Raw genomic sequence first — 18,848 nt, forward strand, 5'->3', positions numbered from 1 at the left:
TTGTGAGTAGTGTTGCCAGGGACAACCATGCTTAACAATATCAATCACACTATTAACCTTTCTCTCTCCAGATTTGTCTGGTTTTCAATGAGAAATCAAGTATTGTATATTTATTACAGTGATTTATGTAAGGTTGCTAATAAAATATGTGTGAGGGATTGGCAAGAGTTACACACAAAGTACCACCATAATAAATTCAGTGTAATCGCCTTTTTTGCAAAGTGCATAACTTTGAAGAAAGAGCATTAATTCATAATTCTCCCCACCCATTTTAATACTTGTTTGTTTTGTGGACAGTTTCAGGATTTCATTATTGTTTTTCCTAAATGATGTTTAATACACCCACCCAGTCTTTCAAATTGTTAAAATGAGCTGCCTATGTCACCCTAGTCTACATGTAGTTCCTATACAGTATCGTTACCATTTCCACCTCCATTCACTGACTTCGAAGTTAGAAACTAATTTCACCCATGATGTGGAATATATATGTACATATATGTAACATAATACACATAGTTAGTCTCTGTGTTACTGTGCTTTGGTTGGGGATGGTAAGTAGGTAAAAGCGATATCAGACTTCTCCAGCCACTTTACCATGTGGTGTTTATCTAATTATGGCACACATGTAGGAATGTACTTTTAAACATACAAAGAAATGGTCATTTACTCCATCAAATTGAGACTGTCCATAGCTGACCATAGCAAGTCATTATACATAAAAAACCCACAAAGAAATGACCGTTTACTTCATCAAATGTTGACTGACCCTTCTAATGGTTGGACTTCTTTTTTACCTTTCACCTCGCATGGATGATTGCAACAGATAAATAAAGGAAAAAAGTATGGCGCACTGAGTTTACAGAAACTATTCCAGTTTGATCTGATTTCACCCTCTCTGCAGTGTGCAGGATAATCTTGGCAAAAAACGTAGTCTCAACAAACACCATCACTTTCTAGAAAGGCAGTTAACTCTTATAAAGTATATACAGAAATTTCAATTGAAAATTTCTATTCACACAGTCAAAACATTCTTAGGAAGCTATTCCCAAAATTTTGCAATACATGTATGTCTTATCAGGGGAGCAACGAGATGATGTCAGTGAAAATTTTGGATTCTTTTCAATCTTTTTTTTTGATTCTGCGAGTACAAATTCTCATTTGTAATGAACTCAGAGGCCATGAAATGATGTACATTCATTGTCATATACTAGTGTATAAATCTAAAATGTTTATTGTAAAGTGACATGTGTTACTGACCAAAATAAGTTCATTAGTTTGGTAGATCAAATGACTTTAATACACGTTATAATGAACAAATAGCTCAAAGTTTTTTAGCATCGAACTTTCGATTTCATTTTGATGAGGATCATCAGCTAAGACAGATTGAAAAACTCTGAGGAATGCTATAAACTATGAACTGTTTGTGTTATAACCAGTGTAAGGCATTACATGTACATGTACAGTAGACTGTGAAACTTTTTGAAAGTTTTACGGTTACACGATAAACTGGCTGGCTGGACATTTTAAAGTCAGATAGGTTAGTATCTGGGCTATACTGTAGCCTGCGTTGAATGACTCGCAATTAATACATCCCATTTGACACCGAATTCCAACATTCTGTTAATTGTAAAGCGTCGAATACCATCATGTACATAATGTATGGTAGGTAAATGACCATGTCAAGTAGCTGTCTGGTTTGAAGTTGAGACACAATGAACTGACCGCTATTTAACCTTTCCATTGTACATTGTATGTTATAGCGATATCAGCCATTGCTACAGTTACAGTGTGTTGATGAGGCGGCAGGATATTTAATAGCGTACCTGTAGACTTGAAGAACTAACGCTACTACACTATTTTCGCTATCCTGACTGACATTTTGATTTGTTGAAATTTTGCTCATTCTTCCCCAAGTCTACTCTAATTCTTCAGTTATATTGGTATTAAGCCACACTTCACCACTCACACATAACGTGTGCAAAACGTGTGCAAAACAGTGGCGTAAAGATCGCTCACAAAAGAACAAACGACAATAAATGTCACAGCCAAAAACAAATTGCGAAGTGTACACTACATCGGATTTTAATCAGATTGGAACCAAGTGTGCATGTGGGCTCATTTTTCTGTAATCTCTCTGCACCGTATAGTCAGGTGGCTTTCTTTGGCATGACATTCCGTTCTTACCACCAACAATAATAGTTAAATGCTATAATAGAATTTACATAAACGTGATAACAGTATCGCGTGCTCACATGACATACTCAGACTGGGGTTGAGTTTGTAGTAAACTGAACGAAGTAACCACTAACAACTGCCTATCAGTGTGTGATTGTTTACTACTGACATGTGGTGTTCACCCTTTCCCCAGCAGGTGATTTAGCTAGATTTTCGGTGGAATTTGTCCATTTGACTATAAGTGGAGGGAAAGATTGTACATTAACGAGCCTCTAGACTAGTGCAAAACCAGCTTGAATCTTTAAGTCAGTTTTACTATCATTTCGCACCATGAGTTGGCTAAAGCAGTTTCAAATAAAGGCATGTTTTAACATCAATATTCAATATTATATTTTAACTAAGATCCGTGTAATATACTAATAAATAATTTTATGAAAGTGTTGGTGCAACCATCCCGCATCCGATTAAAATTATATTAATTCAGCTTGTACACGTGCCACTTACATATTAATTATAAATTGTTATAGACAAATCATTAATTTGTATAAATTCTACAAAAAATGAATATTTTTAAAGTGGAATATCGCAACAAAATACTCAAGGAATGCGACTGTACATTGTACCAATTCATGTAAGGACACTTAAAGGGCATTGACATTACAGGCTGACAAACGTCCCTGGCCTACATACATATCTGTGAATATACATTTTTTTAATATGTGTGGAAACTGTCCAGCATACTCACATGGTATGCCACATACATTAGTTAATGACTTATTGTGTAACAAATTGAACCAATATTTGTACAAGCTTCTCTCACATGATCTGTTCTCATTGCAAACCATTTGCTGTCTAGATATTATGAGTTATATTTCTGGAAAATTTTCAAAATTTATTTTTTTATTTTTTTCTAAATGATTTTTTTTTTTCAAAAAATAATTTTCTGACAATATTCATATATTTCCAGAAAATTTCAAAATTTTATGTATTTACTATTTTTAAGAAAATAGTTGATAATTCTCTATCAGTATTCATATACATTTGTATTTATAAAATAAAATAAAATTTAAATTTATTGAAAATTTACTTTCATGAAAAATGTTGATAGGTTTCTAGCAACATTCCTATTTTCAAAATTTATTTTTAAGACACATTTCAAGATAATGGTTGACTATAGTTTTCTGTCATTTATTTACAGTCAACAATTCAGGTGTAGGTTTTTGTTATTTTTTGTTAATTTGTACCCATGGAAACCACTTGACTCCTTTACTTGAAATGGGTCAATCAATCTAATTAGATAATTATCTGTCTATTAGTTATTGGTGATAATGTGTACACTGGTTTCATGTCGATGCGTGTGTAAACACTTAACAGTAGGAAAAGCCATGCGAACCGTTTGTTACATTATCAGCATATTATACATAAATAGAATATTGATAGGGTATGATCATATGGAAATCTACATACTTCAGTAAGTACAGTAAAAAATAAAAAATATGAAACCAAAATAGTTGCAGTCGCAGACACTGGAAATTTAGTTACAGAGCGAACAAAATTAATTTCAATCATAGACATACTGGCTTCAGTCACAAAAAATATTTTCTTGTGACACCAAAATGAATCGTTCCCTTTATCCCTGTGATAGTAAAGACTCCAAAGAAATGTACATTTGTATATATGTACATGTACATGTAGCTATTAATGGCACATTGTAGACGCTGGGACTTCTGTTACAATAAATTGTTGTAGAACTGATGTTGGCACTACTGGTAGATACTGATGGAATACAAACTGTCTAAAATATAACTTTTGATAAAAAAGACAAAATTTAATAGTTCCTGTCACGGACACTGGGACTTCTGTTACAATAAATTGTTGTAGAACAGATGTTGGCACTACTGGTAGATACTGATGGAATACAAACTGTCTAAAATATAACTTTTGATAAAAAAGACAAAATTTAATAGTTCCTGTCACAGACACTGGGACTTCTGTACAATAAATTGTTGTAGAACTAATGTTGGCACTACTGGTAGATACTGATGGAATACAAACTGTCTAAAATATAATTTTTGAAAAAAATACAAAATGTACAATAATTACTGAAGGGTTGTGCAGTTACTAAAAATGATTGTTGTAGACCAGATGTAAGGTACATATATGTACATATACAATAATACATGTTGGTCAGTGTTTTTGCTAAGGTTTGGGACCCCAGTAACAGAAAGGGGGAAAGAGGTAAAACTGGTAGTGCTTCCCATGCAATGTATCATAGTTTAGGTGGGGAACCCCGGTAAAATGATGTGGGAACCCCGGTAGATTTTACCTACTTTATACTGCCCTTAAATAAAACACTGTTGGTACCACAGACTGTACATGTATGTATGTATGTATGTAGGTTGTGCAGACTATAATGGCCAATGGTGATCCTTATTGTAAGCTATTGTAGCGTAGGTAAAACAATTTTCACAAGAAGACTAAATTTTACTTCTTCGAAATATTGGATTTTGTTAGCGACGAGTGCCTCATTCCCATGCAGGTGCTGGTATTCATTGTTTATCTTAAATAATTTGGGGTGTAAGGATTATACGAGAAAATTCTATAAATCAGAACCAACTTTTTCTATAGCTTTGCCAGACAGCATGATGTACATGTGTCATGTTCTATAAGTCAGATGATTTATGAAATATAGCAGTATTTGTTTTAATCCGTAAGTGATTCGCAAGAAAAACCAGTTTTCTTCATTTTTCACCATCAACAACAAATATTTTCTTGTGACACCAAAATGAATCGTTCCCTTTATCACTGTGATAGTAAAGACTCCAAAGAAACTAAGTTATTTTCATGATCAACACAAAATATTGTCTTTCATTTTAAGCGGGAACACTATACTAAGTACATGTTGAGGAAGAAAAAACGAAATGCAACCTGATATTTGATGCTGTGTGCTAAAAGAGCTACATACGGTAGACCTCTCTTCAATGTATCGTTTATCCTCTGTACAACGCAAGCTGTAATCTGTCAACATGTGGTTCAACCCACCATCAAAATAGCATCAAGTGCAAACTAGAGACATCGCAAACAGATCAGAGGTCCTTGTATTCATAGCACATACAGTGAAGGTTTGTGTCTATTTTAAAACGATGGATTGGATTACAACAAGCATGTAGCGTCTGGCATTCTAATGAGATACAACAGTGGAAACCAAGGTTTCAGCAAACTAAGATAGAGAAAAACTAAAGCTATAGTTTCAACATGTTAGGTATTGAAAGGAGTTGGTTTGATGACACTTGCAGTAGGATGGCGTGTCTGATGATTTCCGCCGCATGCAGATCTTGTGGTATACGTTGTTGGAGACTTCCAGACTATTGACAGGAGTTGGTTTGATGACACTTGCAGTAGCAGGATGGCGTGTCTGATGATTTCCACCGCATGCAGATCTTGTGGTGTACGTTGTCGGAGACTTCCAATTCCAATGTCCAATGTTTACTGGATCAGATTGATTGATTACAGGGTGATTATATTTTCACAACTGGGGCACCTCTATCACCCATTTGTGTAATCTGCCACATTACGATGCGATGCACAATGTAATCAATCAATCAATCAGAAGAATTTGTATATATGTAGTGCCAAAATCCAATACGATGTAATGTTCTATGGCGCTGAACAGGAACAATAGTAGATCAATGTAAAAAAGTTAGAGAAAGCTGCTTTAAACAGATGTGTCTTGATATCCTTCTTGAAGTTATCGACAGTGGGAGATGAATGAAGTTCAAGTGGTATACTGTTCCATAAGACCTGTGCTGCTCGCGAGAATGCACGCTCACCATATGACTTTGTACATGTATTACAACAGGGTACAATATCATTTATTACCCGATCAAAAAAAAAAAAACCACACAAAAGATAATTAAACAACAATAGTTTCAGTTTGTGTTTATCTAAGGTTTACGTAAACTGAAACCTTGGTTGCCACAGTAGTACAATATAGGAGGACTAAATGTGGAAACATGAGCTGAAAAGAGAAGGTAATTAAGACCAGTGTTGACCCCACGAGGGCACAGGCGCAATTTGAGACATAAAGGAATCTTCAAATAATGTACAAACCCAGGGGGGCGTCTTAAAGATGTAAAAATGTACATGTTTTCAACTACATTGTATTTATGGAAAGCAAGAAATGATTGAATGAAGACCACACTATACTGAATTAAGACCCCACTTGTAAACTTTAATTTGATGTTAAAAGTGCAAGTATCTATAAACATGTAATGAGTTTCCGTCTGGTTTCCGTCATTTCGATGATAGGAATTGTAACACTCAGACTACCATGAATTAAATCTAATATTAGATACTTGGTGATTTAACAACCCCAATCTTCTGTAATGAAGTAGGGGTCCTTTAAATTGCTATCAGACACTGACTATAAAATGTGTGAAAGTTTTCAGTCAGCATAGAACTTGATTTTTAAAGAGAGGCCAATTTATCTCGTTTCGATGTCGTAATTATTTCTGGTATATTTCTAGTCTGCTGGCAAACCTCTCTCTCTTCTATGTGAAAAGACCTATTAAGTTTACATGGGATGTAGTTAGGGCTCCAGGTGACATAGATACATGTATATATTTTTAAAAATGTATTCCCAGAAATATGAATATATAATAATTAATATACAATCAAATGAAAGCTAATCTGTGCAAACATTAAGTCTATGTTTGTAAATTTAACTTTATTTTGCCTCAAGTAAGTTTTGGTTTAAGCTATATGTACAGTTTATCTCTAGTGATAGCTTAATTTTGTTGTTGTGGGGCAAAATGATAAAAACTGGCATTTCTTGTGAGTCACCACATAGTAAGACATAGGGGAACACCAAATTTTGGTGCACCACTAGAAATTGTGTGCATCAATGGAATGTCAAATTGGCTTAGAGGGCACACTGGTAATCTACCAGTACATGGATTTATTGGCACAAAATGACGTTAACTTAAATTTGTGAACAATTAAGATACTAGTACAGTAGTATATTATAAAGTAATTATTAATGAATATATGATACCATAACAAGTGGATTAGAGATAGATGTACAATGTAGTTGAAGAGCAATTAATCGTCAAGTCCAACTCCTGTAAGGCCTAACAAAAAAAATTGTTTGGTTCCCGTTACCCGACCCCACCTAGTTTTTCATGCCGACCCTAAACTTTTTTAGTTTTTATGTATTTGAGAAAAAAATAATAAAATCGCAAAAATTGTGAAATTGTGACGTCTCACAAGAAATAGTGAATACGGAAACTGACTTCAAATTAAAAAGACAATATAAATCTGTTCTTCCAAACTGTAATGGCTGTACATCTGATGAGAAGAAACCAATAATACAGAGACCATATGGAAAAAAACGGAAAACATAACTACCTGAACTAGACACTCACATATGAAAGAAATATATGAAAAAAAAATGAAATAAAAAATCTACCTACCCCACCTATTTTAAAATTGAGTGTAATCGGAATCACACAATTTTTTTAGGCCTTAGATGAAATACAATATCTGGGCTTTTGAAAACTGTTCCAAAACACTGAATTACAGTGTGCAGACAGAATCACAGGAATACACATTTTAATTCCCACATGAAAGGAAGACAAAAGAGACAGTTGAATTGTTAAGTCTCAATAGAAGGAAAATCTGGTGACACTGGTAGACTTTGTCATCGTACACGTACTGTAAAATTAAAAAGTTCTAATTGGGTATAAAACTTCCATACATGTTTGTTCCAATTCACAAATTTGGACTGAATACGCATTTAAATGTATGGAGAATATATTGGTTCCAAGAATCACTAGGACAATACAATGTAATTCTGTGTCCTTTAGAACAGTAACTTGGAAACGAATGCGACGTTTCGATCTGTCTTCCACGGATCGTATGCATTTTATTGCACGATCAAGGTTCTTAGTAGATGGTTCGAAACGTAGCATTTGTTTCCAATTTACCACTCCAAAGTAAATATATGGTGTTGTCCCACATTTAAATATAAATCAGTGATCTTATTCAACATTCTGACAGTATAATATGTGTACATAATGTACCATCGCCATATAATCAAGCTGAATGAAGTTATTGTAATGTCTGTCAATGCTACATGTGTTTTGTACATCATGTTTGTCATTATGATCATGTCTGACAATGTACATTTATCAGATGAATAAAAGATGACGTCCTGTGTACCGGAAACAGACAGATTTAGTGCTGTCTGTGATGGAAATCCCAGGAATACAAACAAAATACCAAATATGGGCACATTTTGTGTTATACTCTGACTGCAAATAATGGAAAAATTTTATGTAACAAAAACCAAAAATGACACATTTTGTGTCACTAATTCCAAAAACAGACAATTTTTTTTGTTATACACACCAGGAATGGGCATATACCAAACTTGCATGGGCACATTTTGTCTTGAATGAAAAACAACAAAAAAAGGCAGATTTTTTTTGTTAAAAATTCCAATTTTTTTTGTACAAATGAGCAAATTTTGTATTATGAAAAACAGAAATGGCCGATTTTGTATTGTAAATACCAAAACCAACTAATGTACTCTTTTTAAAGGTACATTTTTTTTCAATTGCCTGAGAAGACCGATGTACATGTAGCAGTCAGTATCTATGTGTTGTTAAAAGTAATGTCACTCTATACATTTTACATGCAAATTATGAATTATTTGCAAATAATCTCAAACAGACTTCTTTAAGCGTATCAACCACTGTCAGCTGGATTCTAATATTGATAAACCACCCACCTGTTTTACAATGTAATATTGTAATATCATTTATTTAAAGTGATCTCCGAAATCAATATAAATTTATGACCAGTGCGAGGAGAAGACGTATTTGCAAGTACATTGTAATTAGTTGTTATCAACTGTGACAAAGTTATCTGTGAGTGTGACAATTCGTATGTAAATATTAAAATATTATTTTGGTATTTATAATATCATAATATACATGTAGTCCTAACAATGAAACTGATGAAAAAAAAATATTTAAAAAAAATGAATTTACTAAAAGAGTATGTTTTTGTCAACTTGTAAATGACAAACAATAATGAAGATAAAGTGAGTATGAGATGAGCAAATGATGTCGGATTTGATAAGTACCGCCTCTGTAATCGCATAAATCTTCTATGTTTATTACATCACGATGCGTTTACTTATCGTTTAAATCCTTCACATTGTGACGTAAAAAGATTCACGAACGGAAACTAGATACGAACTGAATCAACAGAACCAATGAATCTACCAATTAAAAGACACCACGGCTAAACCTGGATCAAGATACAGTGCTGATCGCATTTCATAATTTGTAAAGTGTGCCAAATACGTCAATGAACGTAGGTGCTGGCATTTTGCCAAGTATGGTTTGTCAGGCAGCACGGTGAGGTGAATTGAAGTTGTTGTACTCATTTGCATATGTATGCAGGTAAAGGTCACCATGGGGTCACCAGACTAGACAAAATAAAAACATGAAATGCCACAGATTGGAAATTTTAAAATTTTCGGAGTGATTGTCGAAGCCTCAAATTACAGTTGTACATCAGTTGTAATCCTTCAGAATCATTTAAAAAGATCGACACAAACATATGTTTCACATACTATAGTGACAAACATATGTTTTACATACTATAGTGACAAACACATGTTTTACATACTGTAGTGACAGCGGTAAAAGTAAATGAAATATAAAATATTTACTGCTTGAAATCAAAATCAGATGTTGCTTTATTTGGCCAATATAAAAATCAACAATTTTTATTGAAGGAACTAAAGATGCAAATAATCATAAATAATGGAAATAACATATTTTAAACATTAATTTCTTTTTACTGGAATAGTAATAGTATCCACATGTACATGTACGCTTAGTTTTTATGATTTCATTATCATCGCAGGTTTTATACTTTATTTCCATTTGGTCAAGTAGCATGTAAGTTTAATTTTACCCACTTCAAAAAGACAAAAGCCAAGTGTAATATAAAATACAAATGTACACGCATTTGATAGGGTCTGTTCAATTAAGTCAAAGTACAAGACAGTCCAGACACTTGCTTATTCTTGCCAGAGAGGGCGATGTTCCATAAAATATAAAGGGAGGGCGAAAATAAAAATATTTTTTTATTTTGATGTTAGCGCTGAAAATTTGGGTCGCTCAGGTAATGAGAAACAGAAAACAAATCTTGTCACCCTTATAGTAAATATCAGAGTGTACAATGTGTTTTGGTAAGAATGTCTGTCATGCTAAGCACAGTAGGGTACTTTACCAACATGTAAATGTATAGCCATTTTTGTACTAACATAACGTAATATTTTATGGCTGTGAAATATAACGTACAGTTGGTGATGATTCCATTATGATAGCCAACTCCAAGGCCACAAGACTGTCGATCGATCGACACAGGTTGTGGGTTTACAAGTAGAACAGATTAGTAATAAAACAATGTTATTATAATTTAATTAACGTGATCAAATATCAAATGTTGCCATTTAGTATGCCTTATTGAATCTAATATCATTTATGTTACTGAGTATGTTTGGTAATGTCAGCCACTGTATACGTTTACTCCACTTGGTACAGTCAACTCACATTACATAATTACATTACATTATGTTTTCATTTAGTCCCAAGATTTGTCGTAGTCTTTCTATCTAGTGATCCTGTCCAATGCTCAGATGTGAGATTATTTTCAGCACAGAAACTTGTTGTCAATTTGACATTGCCACTGAGAGTTGCATTTAAGTCCAATTGGATAGATAATATAAACTAGATGATGTGATTGTATCCATATGTGATTTACTAGTCTATATGTGGCATACCATTCATGGGAGATTTCGTAGTCATGCGAGATTTGATTTGCAAATTGATAAAAAAACATCATAAATAAATAAATAAATCATGACTTTACCAATCTAGTGACTTACATTTGTATATGTACATTTAAAGTGGACAATGGAAGTCGGTTGTTACACAGCATAATTAACATAATCTGCATAATTAACATAATTTACATACATGTACATGTATGTACATTCGTCTTAATCAATATTACAAGCGACTGTCAATGTGTGATGGATTACTACTGACATGCCCCATCGCCACGCCCAGTTTTTCTTTCCCCATGAACTATGTGTTTTTCTTGTTTTTGTACAAACTGTTTTTGAATGCCTACAGATTTCAAATTTATAAAAAAAAAAAAAATTCATATTGTTGGTGTTAATGTTATACAGCATAAAAACTTTGGAAATAGAAGCTAAATTATGAAGTTGGCCATTTTGTGCCCTCACTGGCAACTCTGTTATGATTTGAATTTCAGAACACTGAATCTGTGCCAGGACATTCTTCCTGTGCATACATGAATGGATATTTGATTGTTTTCTTAAATAGAAATTTTGTTTGTTTTCTTGTTAAAGAGTGCGAGAGTCAACAGTTTGCCTGTGCCAGTGGTGATCAGTGTATACCACAAGTATGGAAATGTGACCAAGATGCAGACTGCAGAGATGGCAGTGATGAGATAGATTGTCGTAAGTTGATGAATTTTTGAAAGATATTGATCCAAATTTTGAATTATGTTGGACATGTATGATCAAAAATGTGAATTTTGTAGACAATATTAATCAATGAATTTGAATTTCATTAGACAATTTTGATCAAAATTTTGAATTTTGTTGGACAATTTTGATCAAAATTTTGAATTTAGTTCTACAAATTTGATAAAAAAATTTTGATTGGACAATGTTGATCATAATTTTGAATTTTGCCTGACTATGTTGATCTGAAATTTTCACTTTGTCAGACACTGTTGATCCAAATTTTATGTACTACAATGTCGATTATGCGAATGGTTTGGTTATCCGAATGTGCCAATTTGTTTAAACCTTTTCAAAGAATATTATGTAAGAAAATGTCTGAAAGCACATTTTGTTCCCAAGTTTGTTTTCAATATTGAGTATGGATACAATGAAATTTATGTACAAAAAGTAAATGGACAATGTCGCCATGTTATTTTACTTCATTGTTGCTGCAATGCAAGAAGTAATGAGGATGTCACTTGCTTAAAAAATTAATCAAATTTCTTGAAAAATCTTACCGAGGTATGAAAATAGTCGATGATTCCAGCCATGTTGTAGTACTCACTCTGTAACTGTATTTCATTTACAGCGCCATTAACATGTTCAGCAAGTCAATACAAATGTAAAACGACAAATCGTTGCATACCACGGGGCTGGAGATGCGACGGGGAAGACGATTGTGGGGACAACTCCGATGAAGAAGTCGACATATGTAAGTATTTATTGTTATGTGAAAAAAAACCCATATAGTTATTTACGTGTAGTTAGTAAACACATTTTACCATGATAAGGAATTGATTTATTCAGAGTTTTAAAAAAAGAAGATGGAGTAAAACTGATACAAATCTTGAATGTTGAAAGCAAGAAAGCAAACTGTGCAGTAGTAAAAGTCAGAACAGATGCGATAGTTAATTGTGTTGTATCTTGCAATATTTCAGAGGGTGATTTACTAAACAGGGACTACATGAACACATCCCTGTGATAATTTTGAAGGACAAAGCAAAAAGCATGCAGCATAGTTATGAGTGTACACTACATGTACATGCGGACCATATCATGTAGACACATGCAACAATTGTATTACAACCTATATATAACTCCACTCTGCACGAGACAGATACAAGCAACAATTGTATCCGGTCTGTCACACTTTGGGGTGTGATTTTAAGCCTTTTGATCTGAAATAAGTACATTCTTTATAGAGCTGAAGAGTTTAAAATGGGGTCCACTATATGTTACTTTTGATTTTGCTTGCTCTAAAATCATTTGGCAAATTATAACTGCCCCTTGTACAAACCTGGACGATCTTAAATTGTGTGTTGATTTTGGTTGAAATTGGTCTAACTCTAAAATGAGGTGTTGGGTTGGCAGCCTTCACTGCATACCCCTACCAGAGCTGGTGGCCACAGGTACATGTACAACCCCAGGGCTAGGTGATACTAATACTATACCTACTTGGTATTTATACATGACTAGACAATGTTGATACAAGTACCATGTGTCATGAACTATAAATTACACCAGGCCCTTTGTGTTATTGCTATTTTCCTGAACTGACTGAAAGCAATGTTGTGGAATAATACATGTACATGTATTGCACAGTGCTTCTGAACTGTATGCCATATTGGAAACAGGCACTTAATAGATTGATGTATCGATGGATTACAATGTCTGCTACATGTATGGTGTACAGTGAGGGTGATCAATCATGCGATACTAATGACATGACCCATGTGTTTGTTACATTATACAATCTATTGATGGGGGTCATAGGGGTTATCAATTGATGTAAATGAATATTTCTAACATTCAGATATATGAATAATTCATAGAGTGTTAGATGTTAGATACAAGAATGATGGTATAGCTAATACCGTATATATGTGTAGCGTATGTGAACTGTACTGTGCAGTCAGTATGGATATGTCTATATGAATACCCAATGTAGTATAAGACATTATGCCATGTCACTTTGCCTCAGTGGTCTTCATCTTGTGAAACGGTTTGGCCAATACTAGAGGGCGCCGTGACAAGATGTACCTTACTAGTGACATGCTGTCCAGTCAACATGGTAGTGTATACTGTTACATCTAGTGCCATACTGTCTAGTCAGTGTGGTGGTGTATACTGTTACATCTAGTGCCATACTGTCTAGTCAGTGTGGTGGTGTATACTGTTACATCTAGTGCCATACTGTCCAGTCAGCGTGGTGGTGTATACATCTGGCACCATACCACTATTACTTGTGATTTATGAAGGCATGACTTGAAAATGGTAATACTATATCCATAACTTAGCAATATTTATTACCTTAACCATCAGGGTTCAACAGAGGTTATGTTTTAGTCCCCATTTGTCTGTCTGTCTGTCTGTCTGTCTGTCTGTCTGTCTGTCTGTCAATAGGATATATGTAAACAAACTATGGACAGATTTAGATTCAATTTTATTGAAAGCCTAGTAATGTGTATATGACAAGGAACAACTGATAGATTACAGATCTGTGTGATTTGATAATGTTTTGTGAAGATGTTAGTAAAGCCATGGTATTTACTCGCATCTGCCATCATAGCCACCACAGTTGATAGCGCCCTCAGTGTTGATGTTAGTGAAACCATGGTATTTTCTCGCCTCTGCCATCATAGCCACCACAGTTGATAGTGCCCTCAGTGTTGATGTTAGTGAAGCCATGGTATTTACTCGCATCTGCCATCATAGCCACCACAGTTGATAGCGCCCTCAGTGTTGATGTTAGTGAAGCCATGGTATTTACTCACATCTGTCATCATAGCCATGACAGTTGATAGCGCCCTCAGTGTTGACAGAGGTACAGGTACACGCTACTGAGTGTTTGCAAGTTATAGTGTATTTTTTCCTACTTCTTTGATGATTATATCATGAACTATCACTTTGTGATACAGTTATGTGAATGGTTATTGACATATTATTTTGGGGAATTATCACATGTGAAGGAATATTCAAGGGAAGATATTTTCTGAAATATTTAGTGACTTTAGGTAAACTAACTATTACCTTGATGTATGCCATAAATATCACATCATACCCATTGCATGTTTAAATCATTCACACACACAATTTTCAGTTTGTCATATTTAATCACATTTTATGTTCTAATTCATACCCTGTCCACTTCTGTTTTGTTTTTGTTGATTCTTTCTCTCTGTATGTATAATGTCCATCATGTGATCATCATGTGATCATCATGTGATTGTTGATTTCTACCAATCATTGGCCATATCACAAACCAATTTTGATTTTGCTGATTTTCACAAAAACCAGTGGAGCCCAACTCAGGTTGCAGTAAGTAATGTATTTGCATGCAGTTATAGTTTGTGTGTGCATTAAAATTTCCACCACACTCTGCATGCAGTGTTGCCTGCTTTTTTGCCTCCTTCACCAAACATCAATCCACCTTAGAGCATTGACAAGGGAACACAGGTTTGAGCTAAATGCAGTTTGAAACTTTGATACGTTGTGGCATAGGGAGTTTTTCATGAGGATCTAACGAGTGAACACCGCCACCTTGTGGTCAACTGTAACCAGTGAACACTGCCACCTAGAGGTCAGCTGTAACAACAAAAATGGACATTCTAATGAGGATAAGAAACTCAACTGAACCTTTAACAACTTATAGATCAAGTCTCCGTAAGGGACAATCGCACAATGTCACACAATAAACAAACTTCGTTCCTTTTGCCAAAAAAACCCCTCCCACCTCCCCTTAAACAAACGTTCACAAGTGTGATGTCGACACGTTTATATATGATGTAAACCAAGATGAAACTTGTAGCAGTCACACCACTACGATCACTTTAAAATATTAAAACAAACCCAGTACTGTATATTACATCAACATTGAATTTTAATCAACATCTCAATAGTAAATACAGAACCTGTTATCATTGAATGTGGGAAAATGAAGTTCAGCAATAACATTGACGCCAGACCCTGTCCCTCCCTTAACAAATGAAGTTCATTTATTGAGCTGGTGTGACATCGTGCAATTGTCCCCAATTACAATTGTGCCATGTGATGATTACTAGTTATCCTGGGAGTTTTCCAATTTTCTGGTATACTTATTAACTGAACATAAAGTAAACAACAATACACGTTTACTGGTTAATACTACGACTGGTGTGATGAATCTGTCATTGGTTCCAAGATGCATTGCGTGCCGTCACATACTGTGCCATGTATTCTGTATGTATAGTTGATTTTACACCTGCTACACAGGAGGGTCATGTGATGGTCACCTGACCATGCACTGGGTTTACTCAGGAAGGTCACGTGATGGTCACTACCATATGCTGGGTTTACTCAGGAGGGTCATGTGATGGTCACCTGACCATATACTGGGTTTACTCAGGAGGGTCATGTGATGGTCATGACCATATGCTGGGTTTACTCAGGAGGGTCATGTGATGGTCACCTGACCATATACTGGGTTTACTCAGGAGGGTCATGTGATGGCCACTTGACCATACACTGGGTTTACTCAGGAGGGTCATGTGATGGTCACATGACCATACACTGGGTTTACTCAGGAGGGTCATGTGATGGTCACCTGACCATACACTGGGTTTAGTAGTGAAAACCTTGTCCATCATTTTTGGCATATTTGTTTTAACTAATAATAAGGAGGTCAGTATCTCTTTCCATTGTTTGAATGATGAAAGTAATATTTCAAACCAACCAAAACACAAAGTAACAACAGCAATGCGGCATCACACAATACATCCTGGAACTTTATAAAATGACAGTTACTCCCAATGTTGTTGCATCGTCAGTGACTCTAAATGGTGTTTATAAAATTTCAAAGCGACAGAACATCATTGCAGTGTCACTAACATGTGGTGAATAAGGAGTACAGAGAATGCTGTTTTCAGTCTTTCCCTGTAAAGTGGAATTCCGTGGTGAATAAGGAAAACAAGGAAGGTTGTGTTCAGTCATTCCCGGTATTGAGATGGGTTTCCTGGTGAATGGTGAATAGAAGGAAAGTTGTGTTAAGTCATTTCCTATTTGAACTGAAGGTTGAAGAGAAGACAGCCTATAGACTTCGTAGTTTAAACTTTATACAAAGGGTGATGTAGACTTAGGGTGTTACATGAATGTGATGAGAATGGAAATGATTTGTGGCTAGTATTACTGTTCAGCATAAACGTAGAGGGGATGCCGCTCCAGGAAATAGAGACATTTTCGTAAACTATAGGTTGTGGAGAGTCATTTCATGATTTTACATTACCTACAGTTACTTTCAATTTCAGAAAAACATCAAGTTGATCTTGTGCATTTATAGGGTATCTTTGCTGTGGGCTATTGCATCATGGGAGTCAGCAGAAATAATGTACATTTATTCATGTTGCACACTTGAATATAACTTGAATATACTATTTCTGCTAACTCCCATGATGCAATAGCCCACAGCTAAGATACCCTATAAAAACACAAGATCAACTTGACATTTCTCTGAAATCACAAGTAATTGTAGGTGATGTAAACTCATGAAATGACTCCCCAGAACTCAAAGTTTATGAAAATGTATCTATTTCCTGTTGTAGAGTGGTGATAGACTTGTACTTAGTTTTTGGTGTCCCGGGTAAGGCTCATAAATACACAGTGAAATGGAATGATTTGAGCAAGTTTAAAAGAAAAGGTGTACTGAAAAAATTATAGCCGAGGATATAATTTTGGCTTAGTTTTGACAGACTGCTATAGAGAAGTAGTAACAGTGTAATGTATCTCAGAGTCAATTTGTATGAAGAAGCATCTAATGAGAGGAATAAATTCTACAGGATTTCCATTCATCCATATTTGATATGGAATGTCGTACTTTATCAAGTGTGTAACCTCAAAAAAAAAAAAAAAAAAAAAAAAATTGCCAAAAAAAAAGTAAAAAAAATGGGCATTCACTTCAACACTTCAAGTGTAGTCAGGAATTAAGTTGTTATTGTCTTACTATCTTAAGCTTGGTATGGAGAGTTTCTTGAGACGGTACTAAAGACAAAATGATAACTCTTTGGACTACTTACACTGGGACTGGTCACAACTGAGATATTTTGATATTACGCATACAATACTGTACGTGTTGTGTTGGGAATGGTGTTTGAAATTATCTTTGCGTGGAAATGATGGATGGCTTTCTTTAAGGATGGTTTTTAGATCGTTTTAAAAATTGACTGATTGATGTTTAATTGCCAGTCTGACTAACTGAATGAGTTTGTGTCCTTGTAAATTGTATGTACATGTAGTTATATGCTTTAATCAATATTACAACTAGTAACACTGAAGTAAAGCACTTTCTCTATGTGTTACACACATTTAAAGCATTCATATCAAGTGTAAAAGTATACTGTTTCAATTGGTTCATTGACAAGCCTAGCATGTGGCCTTTCTGATGTGGTCAATTAGCAAATGAAACAGTATACTTTTACACTTGATATGGATGCTATAAATGACTGCGGTATATATGTACATACAGAAAATGCTTTACTTTGGTGTTATGGGTTGTACTGGATATGGATGCTATAAACAATTGTGGTACACACAAATAATGCTTTACTTAGGTGTTATGGGTTGTACTTGATATGGATGCTGTTAAACTAACTGATCAGTGTTTTCTATAGATAATTTTGAAATTTTCAAACTGTTCTCACTTTAAATCTTGTTTTTAGTATTCTTTAAGGAATTCATCTCTCTTTTTTTTGGTTGATGTCTTGTTTTTGTAAATTACGTTTATCTTTTATTTTGTTTTGTTGTTATCTTTATTTTCATTACTGATGTTTACAATTGAAATAATTGATTTGGATTTGCTGTGTAAGTTAGAGTTTTATTTTTAAGTATATTAGAATGGTTAAGGTTTGCATTAAGGTGTGTGTTGGTATGTATACTAGTGGCAAGTTACGGAAGCAGGTTGGTATCAGAGTGTTACAACAGTGGCAAATGAACTTTCGACAAGCAAACACAGATATAAACTGTGACTATTACTGCAACATGTTGATATATATGTAAGCGTAGACAGTATTTCTTCTCCACTGTCTATGCT

The 18,848-nt window shown here is 34.6% G+C and overlaps 1 protein-coding gene across 1 annotated transcript in view; it reads left to right on the top strand.

Annotated features, from left to right (window-relative positions):
- The window catches only part of LOC144450607 (prolow-density lipoprotein receptor-related protein 1-like), a 57,302-nt gene that overhangs the window by 25,867 nt on the left and 12,587 nt on the right, over positions 1-18,848 (top strand). The window contains exons 2-3 of the mRNA XM_078141251.1: positions 11,630-11,740; positions 12,378-12,500. Of these exons, the coding sequence (XP_077997377.1) occupies positions 11,630-11,740; positions 12,378-12,500 (234 nt within the window). The remainder of the gene's footprint in view (positions 1-11,629; positions 11,741-12,377; positions 12,501-18,848) is intronic.

Source organism: Glandiceps talaboti, chromosome 20 (assembly GCF_964340395.1).
Source record: "Glandiceps talaboti chromosome 20, keGlaTala1.1, whole genome shotgun sequence".
Taxonomy (NCBI): domain Eukaryota; kingdom Metazoa; phylum Hemichordata; class Enteropneusta; family Spengelidae; genus Glandiceps; species Glandiceps talaboti.